Below are 18,093 nucleotides of genomic sequence, written 5' to 3'. Positions count from 1 at the left end.
AGAAATGAAATCAATGTGGGAAGATAAAAAAAGGCAGATTTAGGTACAAGGAAAAAAGTGCCTAATAAATGGAAGTTGATGGCTATGGAATTATTTGTACTGTGAGAAGTGAGCTACATGTGACTGGAAGAATTTGCCATTTATTTGACATTTTCTCTAGGCATCACTATATTGCATGAGATAATTTATCAGGTAATTGTAATTTATGAGCATAAATTTATACTTTAAGCTTTAAATATATATAAATATTATCTTCAGAGAGAGTGCAGTGAATAGAAATGTACCATCTTAAAGGAGCTTGGTATTAAATAGTTACATTCAAACCAAAACTCAAGATATATAAAATCAGAGGTGGAGAAACTGGTAAAAGAAGCAAGAAATGTTAGACATCTCATGAACTTTCTTTTGGGGTAAGTGCATGTGTGTGTGTGTGTGTGTGTGTGTGTGTGTGTGTGTGTAGGGAAAATAATCATAAACACATTCTCAAGGAGTCATGGGAGGAATCAGATATAAGTTCATAGTTGATAATCTATAATTATTAGTTTCTAGAGTGCTCTTGTGACAGAATTTAGAAGGATTATACTTTCTTTTACTTTAAGGGCCACAGTAACATTTTCAGTATTGTAATAAAACATAAAACTTAATCTAAATTTTTCTAGAATATTTTCTTTAAAGTGGCTTCTGTTTCTATCATATTTCTATAGAATTTCAAAAACATTAAAACATAAATTAATCTATGGCAATGTATTAGTTTCTAAAAATCATTCTTTGTATGAAGCCATGGAGAGATATTTATAAGATGGCTAAAAGAAACAACTGCATTGGTCATTTTATGTGAATGATTCAGAAAAATTTCCATTGAGAAGAATTCCTGTATCTTTATGGTAAAAATGACTAGATGTCTACTGAAAATAAATATGACATAGATTTCCCTTGGGGTTTAAAATCAGTATTGTTAATTTTCCAAACCCAGGTAGGCTGTGACCTATGGGTTTTCTAACTCGTGTAATGTCTTAAAGCACATCAGAGAACATAAATCTTTCCTGTATGCTTTAGATTTTTGCTATTTTCCCACTGCATAGAAATGAGCAAAATCATCAATATGCCTTTCATGGCTAGAATAACTAAACGTAAATATTGGAGCACTGGTAAATTTGTACTTTGTTCAACCCAAGACCCTATTAATTCTCTTATTAGTCATATACAGTTTTCATAAACTATACTTCATGTATTTTCCAACTCACTCTATTTATCAAAATTTACTTTCTGTCTATATGAAGACTCTGTTTTTTAGATACCCTGATTTTCACAGTGTTTTTTTTTTTACCAACATCAATTATTCTTCCATGCTAATATTTCATATTTTTTAGTTCTTTATGATTAATCTAAGTTTTACTTCCTAGATACATCTTTAATTCATTCTAAATAAGTATTCGAGCCATGTGTTTGCTGTGATGGTCAATTGCAATAATATTAATAACTAATGGAAACTTAACATTTACTGAGAGCTTACTAAATGCCAGGCATTTTGCTAGCTCTTTAAATGGAATGTCTGTCTACTTTATCTTCATGATTATTGTATGTTGTACATGAGGAAACTCCACCTTCGAAAGTTCAGGAATTTTGCCCATGAATCTAACGACGATTTATTTCCAGAGCAAGCTCTAATATACTATGATTCTCACAAATTATATGAATTTTGTACAAATTCCAAACTGAAAAAATAAATGTATTTTTAGAATTTTCAAATTAAAAAAATGCTATTGATAATGATTGTTATGGGACAAAATTGAACTTTATGGTGGATCTGTTGGGAATTGCCTTTGGGTTTTTGTATTTTCTGTCTGGAATTAAACTGTGATCTGGCATACAAAATGTAATAGCATTTTAACCGTATTTTTTGTTTTCTAAATCTAACTACTTCAGCATTTCTTTCAGCCTCTTATATGATTATAGTTAATTTGACACATTCATAAATTGAGAAGAAGGTAACTTTTCCTCTGCCAGTGATTCACTTCAACATGTAATTAAATTTAGCCAAAATTTCATCTCTTTATTTTGAATTTAATAATGAACATCCTTTTCCCTTGCATGCTATGTCTTTCACTAATGTATTTTGATAGGTTCTCCTCCCATTTTCTCTCCCTTAATCTATATTCGCCATCATGGAATCTTTGTATCTGCCTTCCTCAGTGCCCTTTTTAAGTGCCAGCTCGTGCTCAGGTTTGTGGTTGAAGGCAGGGTGCAGCAAATGCACCGAGGCCAGTCAAGCATGCAGTTTCCAAATTTCATTCATTTATTATTTTACAAAAAATCAGTGTGAAGCTAATCCTTTCTTCCATCTCACCTTCCCACCTTCCAGCATCAAAGCTGACTGTGAGTTGGTATTGTTTCAACCCTAAAGAGATCTTGGACTACCTGAATTGTGTTTTGGGAGCAACACACTGGGGTAATTCTTCCCTAAAAAATTTGAAAAAAAAAAAAACCTCTGGCAATGAAACACGTTTTTAATTGTTCATTGTGTTTCTATGAGCAGAGCTTATCTGGGTGAACTGCTTTTCTAAAAACCTTGTATTTTAAGCAAAATGATTAGAATGTGTAGATCCTTTTGTTCTGCTGGAAATGAAGAATCATGATTCTGATATCTTTTAAAATATTTCTGTCTTTTTTTGATACCTATATTATATTTTTTTCTCTGATCAGTACCCTGAATGGGCCTCTCATAGCCTAATTTAGTCTTGTATAATGATTCATAGAAAATAATTTTCCTTTATAAATAGATGTTGATTATGGAATATATTCAGTAATAAATGGAAAACCTCGAATATGCTATTTTACCATGTCCATTATATATACACAATGTTTTAAAACTGGGTTTTAATGGCAGTTTTCTTTGTTTTAATTTATAGTATGTATATATTTCAATGAGAGACACATGGTAAACATAATTTGCTTATCCAAATTTTGGCATCATAACTCAAAAACATACATGAAAAAGAGTTTTGAAATCAATGATTTAAAGTAAGCAGAGACAAACAGGAGTTAGTTAGTCTTGCTTCATTATCTGGTGAAAGATGTACTTTACCACTTTTTAGATTTCCCTTAATGAAAAGGGATGTGGAAGTGTTTGGCTACATCTGTATTTCTGTTTTTGATTTTCCCTAATTCAGAACAGTAACCATGGATCACCAATCTTGCCAAACAAATGCCAATGTCAGGAATATATGCCAGTTTTTGTTGTTTGTTATATTTCTGATTCTAGACTCTAATTCTGGTTTAACTAATGATCTGAGGGGTAGATATTTTCATGGTAATATTGATTTAGGGCCATGAGGAATGTGAGATTCTCCTTATTCTCACCATCCATTAGAGTTAACTCTGTCTTTCCCATTGGTCTTTCCATTGTGTGTTTAACTTATTGCTGACCCATATTTCTTAAAGACATATGCAAAGATAACACCAGGGTTGGTTTTGCATCATGAGTGGAGAACACAATGGGAAGAAAAGAGAAGCTTTAGTCTCTATAAGGCATGAGCAGTCACCGTGTTCTGTGCTGCTGAGAATTCAACTTTGGCACACCTAGTGAGAGCACATGTGTGAGAGAAGAAAACCAAAAGAGAAACAAAAGCATACGACAACCCAGAGCCCATAGTTGTATCGCAAGAGGTGATCAAAATTTGAAAGTAGAGGCAAAGTACTTTGATAGGGAAGTGACATATCCCAGCTCCTTAAAAATGCATGCTAATTTCTCTGTAGTGTGACAAGTTTCAATTTGAGTGGAATAGAAACTGAGGAAACCACCTGCCCTTTCATGGTGGGCAAGGAGTGTTGAATCCTTATTTTCCTGCTTACTAAGGAAAGTCCAACCTTGAACTTAACAAAAGCAGTAGCTATAACACTGTTCTTCCAGACACCATGTGTGTATCACTGACAGATCTGAGATGGATGGTTTTCTTCCAGTCTTCTCAAGGTGGAAAGCAGAGACTCAAAACAAAGCAAGAGCCCCAACCAATCTTTAACAAAGGGGAAGACTATGTACTTAAAGGAATAGCATACTACTTTAGGGTTCACAGGGCTGAATTAAAAATCTGATCCTTCTCTGAGTCTTCTTTTATTCATTTTTAAAATGTAACACTGTTTTATTGTACGGGGTAAATATGAGGCATATGAATCTATGTCAATAGAAGGCAGCTGTTTTGTCGCTAGAAGTACTGAATGAGCTAAGCTTCTCAATTCCCAATTTTCTTGATCCTTTGGGAGGGCCTGCTTATTACTACTTTTGGGTACCAGTTATATTTATATGTGGAAGTATTATAGCTGATAGAAATATGAAAGATCTACTTAGGCTATGAAATCAGATGCTACTGCTGACTCAGGATGATCAAAAGGTACCACTCTTGGAACCCAGCTATTATTTTGTATGCAGACAGCTCAGAAGGATGCTTTTGCTCTGGGGAACATCATGGCATCATGGTGGTGTGACTGGTCCTTTATGTGAGGCAGGACAGTTTATATTCTTGCCAGAGCTAGAGACATGAGAAACTGGTGAAGAAAAGTTCTGCTTTTTTTCACTCAAACATATGTTTTGTGATCCAAACTTCATATGTGAAGGAAAGAATTAAATCCCAAAAGTCTTAACTCTTTTTTTTTTTTCTTCCAAAAGTAGACACTCATCATGGTATATGTATTAGGTATCTCAGTTTCAGCTCTTCATTGCAGATTTTGGAGAATACCTTTTACTCTCTTCACTCTCTTTTATTAGGTGTCAAAATTCTCTTTCATTTTGGTGGTATGGACTGAAGATTCAAAATTCTCTTTCATTTTGGTGGTATGGACTAAAGATTCTGGAAGTGGCTTATGATCATTTCACACGTTCATTTATCAAACGGAAAAGAAAGATCAAACGTTTAATGAGCCATGCTTTTCTGTCTGATAACAATTCTTTTGAATCATATATCGTACAAGCTGGTAAAAAAGAATGTTTCCTTTAGACACTCATCAGTTTCCCAAGTAACTGCATTAAGTTCATTTCAAAGACCACTTTCACCCACTAGAGATAAAATGAAGTGTGAAATTAAATTAATTTCACTGCTATCAAACAAACTAAAATGAGTTTGAATTCTAAAAGCTTTTTTCACTGATATCTTAACACATCAAAAAAGTTTCTAAAGTCCTTTGGGTTGATTTCTGCTGAAACTCTGCTTTGTTATTAAAGGAAAGAAGTGTGTGTGTGTGTGTGTGTGTGTGTGTGTGCGTGCACTTTTTTATTTTAAAAATCCCATAATAACTGGAAAAAAGGCTAAAAATAATTCACTCTTTTCATGGTTTTATAAAAAGAATGTTTCTGCTTTCTTAAAATAAATGAGGACTGTAAGAGCAACTGCTAACCAATCTTTTGGGAACATGTGACAGATGATGTCTGTAAAGCTTGTAGGGTCTCAGGGGAAAGGCGCTATATATAAAGCAAAGAGCTATGAAAAAGTAAGTGCTTATGTGAAGGTAAACTGCAGTTCCTAGTTTAAGATTCATATTTCCACCAGCTGAAAATAAGGCCTGAGTCAAAGATGTTTGCTGGGCTTGTCAGGCCTGAGACAGTAAGATTCCTCATCTCAGAATGATGTCCCATGGAAGGAGACTGATCATTTCCATCACCTCAGTCCCACCCTTGGTGCAATAAAACACTTGAGTGTTCTGGACAGCTTCCACAACTAGGCACAAACCTGGCCCTGATCCTTTAGGTTTCTTGCCCCAGGCCCTCCTTCCTGAAGTCTCATGAGCTGCAGTTCTCAAATTTTTGCATCCCCCACCCCCACCCGTTACACCCTGACTCATCATGCCAATGTTTCTAACCAAACACTCTATTTTTTTTCTTCTAATTCCCACCACTTTCTCAAACTGTGGGGCATTACAGTGCCTTCAGCAAAATGCTTAGAAAAAATTTCAAGCCTTTAAAAAAATTTTCTTTTAAGAAAGGGAGAGGGGGAGGAGGGAGGGCAGAAAGAGAGGGAGAGGGAGAGAATCTTAAGCAGGCTCCATGCCCAGCGTGGAACCTGACGTGGGGCTTGATCTTATGACCCTAAGATCATGTCCTGAGCTAACCCCCCAAATTTCAACTCTTTAAAAACTATCTTCTCCCCTTAAACTTCTTTAACCTTCACACACCCTAGTCATAGAGGAAAATGGAATTCTTCTACTGCTGTGTTTCCAGGAACTGTAACCGCATTTTTTGTCTGCAGATAATTCTCAACTCCTAGTTTTATGTCACTGTGTCACGATTTGGTTCCCAATGGCCCTCCATGGATTTCAGACCTCTGATGTGTCTTCTCTCTTTTACTATCAGCCACAGGAGTCCTATCCTATTCACATATATTATGACATTTGTCCTTTCTTTTGTTTTTCATACCTTTTCATAATGAATATATAATCATAAATATATAATATTTAACATAAAATAAAGTGGTTATTTTTAATTTACTCTTTTAAATGTCAGCATAAAAAAGAGAACAGAGACATCTAGCAAAGGCATTGCATGAAGAGCCCAGCTTATTAAATAGAGCCCCAGAATTACTTTGAAGAATCAAAGAACTTACTACCTTGCATTCTAAAGTTCAAAGCTTTTCCAGCAACCTCTTAACTATGAGTTTCCAGTATCACTGAAATAGTTTAAAATCCCAGCTTTTCCTTGCTTTTGTTTGAGATTATAAGCAATGTAAACCATCTTGAAAATAAAAAATTTTCGAGCACAAACATAAAATTCTGTTTGTGATACTTCAAATCCGTGTGCTTATATCTGGCAATAGGCCAGTGTTTTTTACTATAAAACTAGAAACTATGGAAATGTTATCAAATTGTAACAGAGTTGAAATTTATAGCTAGATTACAACATGCTTAATTTAAGTTAATTTGAGTTAAAATGTATGTGGAATTTAAATAGACAAAATTCTGTCTTCCCTATATTCCTTAAAATCTGATATAAAGATGATTTAGTCTGTATGCTGGGTAGAGAATTCTGCACATTTTAAATCATCTGTTTCTAAAAAGGGTAAAATTCCAGTATAATTTAGAGTCACAGAAACTATAATTTAAGAGCACCAGAATCAAATTTAATCACAGATTGAAAGTAAATGCAGATCAGGAGGATATGTGGATGAGAAACAATGCACTGGTTTGTCGTCTATGAAACAGTCCATAAAGGATGCTGCAAGAGTCTTTTTTGAAATGAAGGAAAGGTAATTTAGGCACAAGTTCCATCCCAGGTGTTTTGGGTTATGCAGTCAATTACTGTGGGTTTATAGGAGAAAAAAAGTGGAATTTATGCAAACATCTTAGAGCGATATCAACGTTTAGACTGATAAATCCTCAAATGAATGTTTTTCAAACTGTGTATTCTGCAGGGAAATTAAATGCTCATATTTGGAACCATTTATCCTCATAATATCAACATGCCTTTAAAGAGTTGCTTTATGTCAGAGTCTCCTTTAATAACGCTCTTTTTAAAGAAATAAACATTTTGAAAGTCACATTTTCCAAAAAGAATGGTCTGAAATACAAAACTAGTAGGTTTGGGATAGATCTTTTGTTTGCCACTCTACCTTCTCAATGACTGTAAATTTCAAATAGTTAGTTGTGCCCTTAGGCACATGTGAATACAATATCTTGACCCCGTGCTTAGACAAAGGCATGAAGTTCTTAGTGGCAGGTCTGGAAGTCTCCAACCTCCAGCTTCAGTAATGACAAAATTGAGCAGGTTAGAACCCCAGCCTCAGATATTTCCCTCTTGATTTTTGTGTGAAAAGAATAATCATTTCTTTGGAAGATATCATCCTAAAGCCCATCTTTACTCACGCTGTAGTTAATAAAACAGAAATAATATACCCATATATTCAATCTTTAATCCTTATATGTCTATAGGTTTTAATTAGAAATCAAACAATCAAACATCACCTTTGAAAAATAAAACCACAGTGATACACATCTACTTATAATTTTCCTAAATCAAAATGTTTTAGGTATAGCCACTTTGTACATTTGCAGTATCTAAAGCATACTGTACATTTACTAATAAAATGCAACATATTCGAATCAATTTTATAAAAGACTTACTATTTTCAATACATGCAATATAGTCTGGGTTCCTATTAACACTTTCAGCAGAAACAACTGCTCAGCCATTCAAAAGGTTTAGTTCACATAATCAGTACAGGTATATTGTGTCTGAAGGAGCAGGTCACATAGTTAATGTTCTCTTGGTGGAGCTCAAGACCAAGAGTAACTGAGCAAGCATTAACTTATGGAATCTTAATAGTCACCTCATTGCTGAAGTAAAAAGGAAACTGAGAGGAAACTTAATAATATCAAAAGTTATTTTAAAGGGAGTTCACATTGGTTTGAAGAGTACTTTGCTTCACACACAATATCCACCTTTGTAAAAGCCCAAGAAACCCATATTTGTAACATACACACATCTTTACAATTTTCAGAACATAAATCTTTAGAGCAGTATTATTTCTCCACAGATAAAAGTGACAATATTGAAAGTTTTAGAATGATAATAAAAGAAACTCTCTTGCAAACCCAAGGAAACTTGGAACTTTGCGTTAAGTGCTTATTTAACTATAAAAGGGGCAGTGTGTGTTGTAATGAATGGAAAACTAATTTTACCTCTATTCCATCTGTGAACATCTTGTGGCAACCTATTTTAGTATTAGAGAGATCATATATTAAAAATGATTTCTGCAGTCATCGATGTATACAAGTGAAAATTTAGTTCCTGTTAAATTAACACTTCATTAAAAAATCAAAATAAACACGCAACAAATACATTTTATGTTGTACTCTAAGAGAGAAATTTTTTTTTTGAAGAACAGATCGCCAGTTATTCTTTTCCGTAACAGTCAAGTTTCTCAGTTCTTTTTTTTTTTTTTTCTTTTGCTGAGCTCTCTGTCACTGGAAACATCTTAAACCAATTTCAAGTGCTACACCTGAATAAACATGTTGTAAAAGTGTTTATGTATTGAAGTGGGTCAGTTCAAGGTATGGTATTTGGCTGGAACTTCTAATTTCTCTTTTTACAGCAAAAGGGCTGCCAGAAGGAGGAAGTCTGAGCTGAATTAATACATTTGTTACAGTGGAAGTAGAATGGAAACTGCTCTGACCACAAATCAAACTGCCTCTTTCATTTATGCTAGTTGATAGAGTTTTTCTAAGAAATATAGACTCTGGCAGAGAGCCATCATAAGTTTGCATTTAAAAGAGAAACCTATATGTTTATTTATTTAAGGTTTACTGCCTTGATTATTTGTAAGTTCTTTCTTCGGGAGGACGGATGGTAGTGGCATTTGTGAGGCAGATACCCTTTTAATAATTGTGGGAACGGAACAAGTTTTCCCGATATGTTGTAGGACAATTGATGAGGCCACGGATGCTGCTTGGATTAGCGCACAGTCTTTTTTTTTTTTTCTTTTTTTAACCAATACCTCCACATTTAAAGGACCTCTGTGTCACTCCCAACAGCTGCACAGCCTCACATGACACAGTCTCATTTTCTGACGGTAGAAGGTCTCTGCACAATACAAGTATACACAAAAGTGTTTATGCTGCCAAAATAAATTTTGTTAAGAGCAAGAGTTTATTTGCTAAAATGCCATTGATGCTGTTTCAAGGACTTGTTTTCCTTTTCTTTCTTCTAAGGTGGGTCAGGTCTTATAATGGACTGAGGTTACTCCACAGTCTTTACTGAATAAATATTTTAAGAAAACATGCACATCTCTCAGGGGGCAAGGCAGAGTCAATCATGCACATATTTCAAACCACATTATGTATTACTCTTAAAAGATTGGTAACTTCTGTATCTAGAGTAGAAACTTTGCATGAGTTTTTAGTAATTCTCAACTAAATTTACAACCTAAGGTTAAATAGTTCATCCTCCTTGGGTGATTTTCATGGAACTACATATCAGCCAATGATTATATATATATATAACATAATATATATTTTATTTTCCATTTTTATTTTCTATTTTATTTATATATTATATATAATTTTCAGTGATTTTTTTTAAATTAGAAGAGCATAACAACAGTGAATTGTAGAAAGGGGAAAATAGTAATACCTAACTCCTAGAGTATTTGTAGAATCAAATTAAATATCACATGGAAAACACTTAGAAAAATACTTAGCACATCCTTAGAAGTGCTCCAAATACCTTTGGCATTATTGTAAGTATTATTATTACTACCCAATGGGAGAGATTCTTTATCAACATCTATTTCTAGCCTCTAGGACACCTTGACCTCTAACGCATTCCTGCACAGGCTCCGGTTGCAGTCATTCTCTGATACACAACCACCCCAATGGCTCAGAAGGGTCTGGGATGCAGACTGGTTTAGAGACAAAAGTGAGTCTCCAAACTCATCTGGAACTTTTCTTTCTTAGAGTTTCCAGGTTGGTTAACAAGTTTTGAAATCCTTTCAGTAAACATTCAGGTGTGTCCAAACTCAGAGAGGGAGGAACTCTGAAATTGCCATGATTACTTCAAAATACTTTGCGTTGAGAAGGAACTGGAATTTAAAGCAAAACTCCATCTCCAGCAGGGGCTTCTAGAATGACCTGTGAAGAGCTTTAAGTAGAGCATAACTTTGTCAAGTTTGCTGGGCACAGGCCAGAGGTGAAGGAGGGAAGGCTATCAGCACTAATTAACACTTGCAAGGCTTGAAAAAGCTGGAGAAAGTGGAAACAGCCAGGCAGCCATTCAAGCTTTTATCACTTAGAGGAAAATTATAGGGCATTTAATGCAGAAGAGCCCATAGCTAATAATTTTGAAATTGTTATTTAATGTGGACATTTCCAGGCTGATGGTAGTGAAGCCTTTCCATTTAAAATATTGCTGACTTCCAGGTCTGAGAAGGATCAGTTAGTGAACGCAGCCGGAGGGTGTTCTGTGGTGAAGAATGATGCAAAATGTAAAACCAAGCATGGATAATTGTCTGTAACGGCAAGCTTTCAGTGTTTATAAAAATCTTTGGCCTGCAAGGAAAACATTCTGATAATGTTTTAAAAAGTAATGTTACTTTTTCAAAGCACCCTCAGAATTCATTCACGTCAGGTAAACTTTCTTTCTCGTAAACCAAGCGCTTGTGCTTTCTGTTCTAGGACGCAGTATCAGTGTAAAATCCGCCGGTCTTGTGGGAAGACATGGGCCTCAGTCAAAACAACCGTTCATGGTGGCCTTCTTCAAGGCAAGCGAGGTACTTCTTCGATCCGTGAGAGCAGCTAACAAACGGAAAAATCAACACCGCAATAAATCCAGCTCTCATCAGGACTCCTCCAGAATGTCCAGTGTTGGAGGTAAGATAAAGCCAGAGCAACCCTTGTGCACAGAGAGTTATGGGGTCATATGTTGCAAATCAAGTAGCCACAATAAATTTACCCTCTGGCTATACCTTTGTTTGGTCTATTAAATCATCCGGCAATGCTTCGAACATCCTCAGAATGTTTCATCAGTGAATCACTCAGTAATTCATTTCAAAATAAGCATGACTTGCCTTTGTATGTTGAAAGATTCACTTCAAATTAAAATCAAGCTGGCAGTAATAAAATTATGAGATGGCTACGTCAACAAAGTCTAGCCAAAACTCAACTACACAACTTGCTGAGTTGACTTCCCTGGGGCCTCTCAAACATCGATGGGCAACAGGTAAATTCAACATAAAGAGATCTCTTTAGTACTTAAGATGATACATGTGAATCATGCAGTTTCCATTTTCTCTGACAATAAAAGCAGCAGAGATTATATGAAAATTGAGGTAATATTTACATTTCCATTAATTATTTGGAAGACTGTTATCTAGATAATCTATGTGTGTGCGTGCGTGTGTGTGTGTGTACGTACACACATATGTATAAAATCTAGTAACAAAATATTACAGATGCAAAATGATCCTAATGTGCTTGCAATTTAATCTATCAATTGATAGAAAAGGAGATAAAAGTACAGTCAATCTGAATGAATCTAACTGCCAAAATCTGAAGTTATTGAATCATTTTTATTTATACCAATAAGTACCTTGTTTAGTCCAGGCTGCAAACAGATTTTCATAAGCTGTTCTTAGATGAAAATGATGGCTATTTTATTCCAAGAAATTTTCTTTATCTCTAAAAACTAAATCTGTTTGAAGGGGAAAATTTATCCTAGAACATCCCAACTTAGTACAATATGTTTCTTCATTTGAAAAATATGTGTTCTATGTTAATGTCCACCATATGCAGTGTACTTGCCAGGCCCAATGGATGAGCTGGTGAACAAAACAGACACGATCCCTGCATATCGCATTCAAGAAAATTAGAATGCTTTACTCTTCCAAAAAGACCCATTCAGACAGTATTTGCCATTTTTCCTGAAATCTTCATTTTTGTCCCCAGTCACTTGAAACTGAAAAATCATACTGCAGTTTTTTTATTACTCAAATGTGTATGAGTGTTAGGTAAGAATGATTATAAATAAAACAAAAAAATAGTTATATATATATATATATATTTTTTTTTTGCACCTGGAACTCTCAACAAAAATACTAAACTGGAATTCATTGGACTCTTCCTAAAATATGGGCACCAGGACAATCATGTTAGATAGAAGTCTATTTGATGTATTTAGTAACAGAAATGGGAAGATTTCTATATGAAATCACATTATACTGAATTACACGCTATATATAGAGTAATGTTTTAAAATAGTTTTCCCAACAAATAGGTTTAACCATATTTTTCACTTGAAAGTAAAACATGGTATTAGTGCCTTGTTACAAAGCTATTTTATAAAGATCTTCACAAGATATTTAGTTTGGCAAAAATTATAATTGCTTAATATGAAAGATGGAGAAAAATAACTTTCTAAGACCTTTTCTTCCTTGTAAATACTAGCCTGTCAAAGTTGTATATTTTTCTTTTCATGTAGAATGGTTCTGAAATTGCTTGAAATGTTTTTAATTTGATGTAGCAGACTGCATTAAGAAAAAGGTTTGTTAAACCATGAATAGAATAGTGAATAATTTTTGAGGAAATTACAAAGGGAAAAGTGTAAGTTGCATACTTATTATTGGAGCTTATAAGGACTGTGGCAGAGACGTTCCAGAGACTGAAATCATCAAAGTCCTTTTCCCTATTGGTGAACTCTATCTTCTCTTTCTGACCACAAGTAACAAATGTACTTCTATAACTAGAAATGAATAAAACACATGGAGCAGAAATCATGTAACTTTTCACCAGTTTCCTAACACCATTTAGAGTACAAAATTATTCTAATATAGACCAATATTTTCTTTTTAAAAAGTTTGTCATTGGCAGCCATTTCTGTGAAATATGTGGTAGATAGTTTTGGAGCATGTCCATATTTTGATAATAAGAAAGAAAGTAGCTGGTTTGTGTCTATGAGACATAACCTTTCAATAGGTAGTAATCAAGCAGACGGGGAAAAAGTCTCATAGGATTTGGCCTAACAGACAGGGGCTTAAGGAAAGGGAATGCTAATATAAACACAAAATTTGATACTTAGGAAACTTGAAATGCCAGTGAAATTTTAAAATTATTCAAATATAAATAATAAATGCTGTAATAGTACTAAGACTTTACAATAAAATACTGTTTGAAGACTGCACTGCTAAGAGAGAAGCCTATGGGGGGGGAAGAGAGTTGTATTAGATGTTTGCCTGATTGCATTTTTTTCTGCAAAGCATGTGTCAAATGTTGAAAGTCTCAATTAGTGCAGGAGAATTAAAACCCAGGTCATTCTTGCTTTCTTTACCCAATTTCCTTCCTGTTTCAAAGAGTCTTGCCTTCCAACTCTCAATGATCCTTTGTTCTTCTATACTCCTATGGAAAAGCCTAGAACAATGTCTAGCACAAAACAGGAACTTGTTAAATTAATGTGTCCGCTGAATGGAAAAAAACTAAATTCCTCTTTCAGGTGAATATACACAGAAACACTGCCCCCAGATTTTCAACAGAAACTGTCCTTCTTTGTTCCTCTTGAGATTTTTGGCAAAGAGGTTGAGCAAACATATTGTGTGAGATATTGCCTCTTTCACGAGGAGGCAGCATAATGGATGTTTATATGAATTTGGGTGTGGAGGAAAGGAAATGGAGGTAATAGCTAATTTTTTCATTAGCTTAAAAAGGCTTTACATACTAGATTGATAAGGTCTTAAAGAATCTACTGAGAGCAAGATGCTTTTCTAAGGACTATATGAGTGCTGAAAAGAAGAGAGTATTAAGAATTTGGAAGAATTAATAAGACAAATGGCAAGTCCTGGTTCGCTGCAGAACTGCTTGCAAAGATTGCTGATTGTGTGCTGGATACTAGGGATTGTTGAAAGTGAATCCAATCCTTAGTGGCCCTACCTGAAACCATGGTGATTTCTTAGGCCAAGTCTTTCAAAAAGTCATTAAAATGGAAGCATTCTCTACTTATCCTCAACTCTGATAGGTAGTGTCTTTTGCCTAATATATATAACGTAAACTCATGCCACTTGGACAAACAGATGTTAATCAAAATCAGAAAGAACAATTAATTATAATTATTTCTTTAGAATGTTTTATATCATATAATTAATATATATTTTCATTATTTGAAGATAATCACATCATCAATAATACTAAAGTTCTCTCTTGATCACCTAAATCCTTTTGAGATAGGTTACTCCGATACACTTATATCAACATGGTACCTATACTTACAAATCTTTTCCCCCATATATATACATCTCTTTTGGAGAATATATTTTTATCATGTGTGTTTAATTACATAAATGATGTATCTCATGTATTTTTAAGGACTCTTTTTTAGAGCAATTTTAGGTTCACAACAAAATTGAGAGGAAGGTACAAAGATTTCCCATATACCCCTGCCCCACAATGCTTAGCCTCCCCCATTATCAACATTACTCATCAGAATGGTGACTTTCTTACCAAGGATGAATCACAAGGATGAATCTATAATTGTCTGAAGTTCATAGTTTACATTAGGGTTCACTCTTGGTGTTGTACATTCTGTGGGTTTGGACAAATGTATAATGACATGTATAATGACATTGTGGTATCATACAGAGTACTTTCACTGCCCTCAAAATCCTCCTCCCTCTGGCTATTCATTCCTCCCTCCCCTTAGCAATGACTGATCTTTTTATTGTCCTCATAGTTTTTACTTTTCCAGAATGTAATAGAGTTGGTTTTATGGATTTTTTTTTAAATATGTCTCCGCCATCTTTCAAATTGAGTGACCTCACTCTTTAATGGTTGCAATATAGTCAACAGTGCTTCTATCAGAGTTTATTTGGTCATGGCACTCTTAAAAGACATTTTGGCTGTTTCCAAATTGGGGCTCTCAAGATCAAGGCTGCAGTGCAAATCTTACAAGGCTGCACATGTGAGAACGTTTCTGATCCATTTGATTTCTATTATAATTAATACTAAAAACTGTTATTTGTGCCCTGAATCACACAAAAATTTGGGAAATCCCTCCTAAAACAGCAATTTTGGTGTCTATATTATCTACCTGTACATTTATTTATCTATCATCTCTTTATCATTTTGTCATTTAATCCTGGGCCCACCACTTCCTATTTGGATAATCTTGGACAAAATATCACCTTTCTCTGCCTCTGTGTCTTCATCTGTAAAGTGAGAATGTTAATAGTTATCTGCCCCCTAGGATGAGATTACATGAGTTGTGAGGATTAAATGAATTAATATGTGTAAAGAACTAAGAACAGTGGTGCTTATTTAGTGTTAGCCATTATTGTTGTTACTTCTTAAATGAGTTCATATGGTTTGGTTTTTCAGAACTGGTACATAAATAGTTCAGACTATTACATCAGAGAAAAGTAGAAGCTCTCTTCCTAAAAAGTACCAATACTCCTGGTATTTCTTTACCTTTGGAATTTCTTGGCCTTTGAGACTTCAGAAGCAAGAAGGATATTAGAGGTTTTAACTAATTTAACTCATCAGAGGTTTTAACGAATCTACCTGAGCAATTAATTAGATAATCTAAAATAAATGTGTCAATAGACATTAATGCATTGTGTCTGTTGTCAAGTCTTTGTCTAGAGAGAATATATCTGGGCATGATTTACTGTAAAATAGATTTATTCAATATTAAATGAGCATCCATTGTGTGATAAGCACAATATTAACTATATGCTGATAAAAGATGGATAGCTAAGGATCTTGCTTCTTAAAAAGCACTCCCACAGACAATAGGAAAGACATGAGCATTAGTAATTATTAAGAGGTCAATTCTATTAGAGTAGGTATAGGGTACTCAATAGTAGGAAGGATAGAGCACCGAAGCAGCACCTAGGTATGGCTCCGAAGACTTCTTGAGAGGTTTATATGAGAAAGAATAGACATTTTCCAGAAATGGAAGGGTGGGTGAGGCCATTTTAGACTGATGTGAGTTACAAAGCTATGTATCCATGTTAAATAGCTGGGCATGCAAGTTTTCTTGTGGGAGAGGTGTGAGAAAAGCTAGAAAAGTATGCAGGAACCAAATTATAAAGACTAAGGTATGCAATAATAAGGAACTGTGGTGTCATCATGTAGGCAATTGGAAAAAGGAGTGCCATAATCAGATATGCATTTTAAAAAGTTAAATTTGGCATCAAGTGAAGGATGGGATGCCGAGGGAGGAAACTGAAAGCCCAAATAATGATTAGGAATCTAATCCAACACTCCAAGCAGTGAAGATTATACACTGGAGAAAGGGATGGAAACCAAAGCATGTGGGTGGGGCCAGCAGGCAGTGATGAGACAGAACTCTGGATTGGGAGTGTCAAGAGTAAGTGGAAGGTATAGGAAAAAGATATGGATATGAGCTTAGATGAAGCATAGGACTTGGCAGTGCCATAGAAAATAAAGTAAAAAAAAAAAAAATCAGGAATGAAGCCTCCCATGGGAGGATTAGTCCTTTAAATATAGGCAAGGAGAAAAAGCAATTCCATAAAAGAGACAGAGACTTATGGTCAGAGATGGAGGAGGGAGAGCAGGGGTGAATTGTTATCCTCGGACAAAGTTACTGGAAGAGGATGTTGAGGAAGTATGAGGTACCCAAGAGAGCAAAGGGTTTCTAACAGGTTATCTAGACTAGAAATGAGTCAGTCAGTGGGCTTTGTGGACCAATCTGAAGTAGGACATGAGGGAGAAAGAAAGAAAGTCAAGAAACTTACCAAATGTTCTTACGTGGGCCACTAGATGACAAGTGATCCTGTTAACCAAAGTAGTGAGCATTTTTTTTTTTTAAAGATTTTATTCATCTATTTGACAATTGAGAGAGAGAGAGCACAGCTGGGGGAGCGGCAGCAGAGGGAGAAGCAGGATCACTGCTAAGCAGGGAGCCCGATATGGGGCTCGATCCCAGGATCCTGGGACCATGACCTGAACCAAAGGCAGCCACTTAACTGACTGAGCCACCCAGGTACCCAGTAGTGAGCATCTTAAGAGTATAAGGTCAGAAGTAAAAATAGTGACTAGGAGGCATCCAGGAAGCTTTTATTTAGAAATGCCTGGTAGGCAGTTGGAAACTCAGGTTTGTGGACAGATTTTTGTCGGTAAGCTCAAAGATGAAGATATTAGCTGGATCATCCATGTAGACACTTTGCTAAGCAGAGTTAAGCAAACGTATCAGATAGTTATTATTTTGTGGTATCTGCTCTGTGTCAGACATTTCTACATATAGACAAATACAGTTATTCCTACACAAAGCAATAACAGTAATTCCTAGTGGGTTGTGCATAAATTCAATCAAGGAATTCACTGGATATGGAAGATGGTGATTAAGACAGAATAGTAGTAGCATTTTTATTTTATTTTTTTAAGACTTTATTTGTTTATTTGACAGAGAGAGACACAGCAAGAGAGGGAACACAAGCAGGGGGAGTGGGAGAGGGAGAAGCAGGCTTCCCGCTGAGCAGGGAGCCCGATGCGGGGCTCGATCCCAGGACCCTGGGATCATGACCTGAGCCGAAGGCAGATGCTTAACGACTGAGCCACCCAGGCGCCCCAGTAGTAGCATTTTTAAATCCCTCATCTTTGAAGGGATTGTTA

At 35.2% G+C, this 18,093-nt stretch overlaps 1 protein-coding gene across 2 annotated transcripts in view; it reads left to right on the top strand.

The window, feature by feature from the left end:
- The window catches only part of BMP5 (bone morphogenetic protein 5), a 110,398-nt gene that overhangs the window by 82,491 nt on the left and 9,814 nt on the right, over positions 1-18,093 (top strand). For both annotated transcript variants that reach the window (XM_025890639.2, XM_025890638.2), the window contains exon 4: positions 11,152-11,346. In XM_025890639.2, coding sequence (XP_025746424.1) covers positions 11,152-11,346 — 195 coding nt within the window. The remainder of the gene's footprint in view (positions 1-11,151; positions 11,347-18,093) is intronic.

Source organism: Callorhinus ursinus, unplaced genomic scaffold (genome assembly GCF_003265705.2).
Source record: "Callorhinus ursinus isolate GAN/ISIS: 27379988/994484 unplaced genomic scaffold, GSC_fseal_2.0 scaffold22, whole genome shotgun sequence".
Classification (NCBI taxonomy): domain Eukaryota; kingdom Metazoa; phylum Chordata; class Mammalia; order Carnivora; family Otariidae; genus Callorhinus; species Callorhinus ursinus.
Note: the sequence above shows the minus strand (reverse complement) of the source record. Positions and strands in the feature narration are given on the sequence as shown.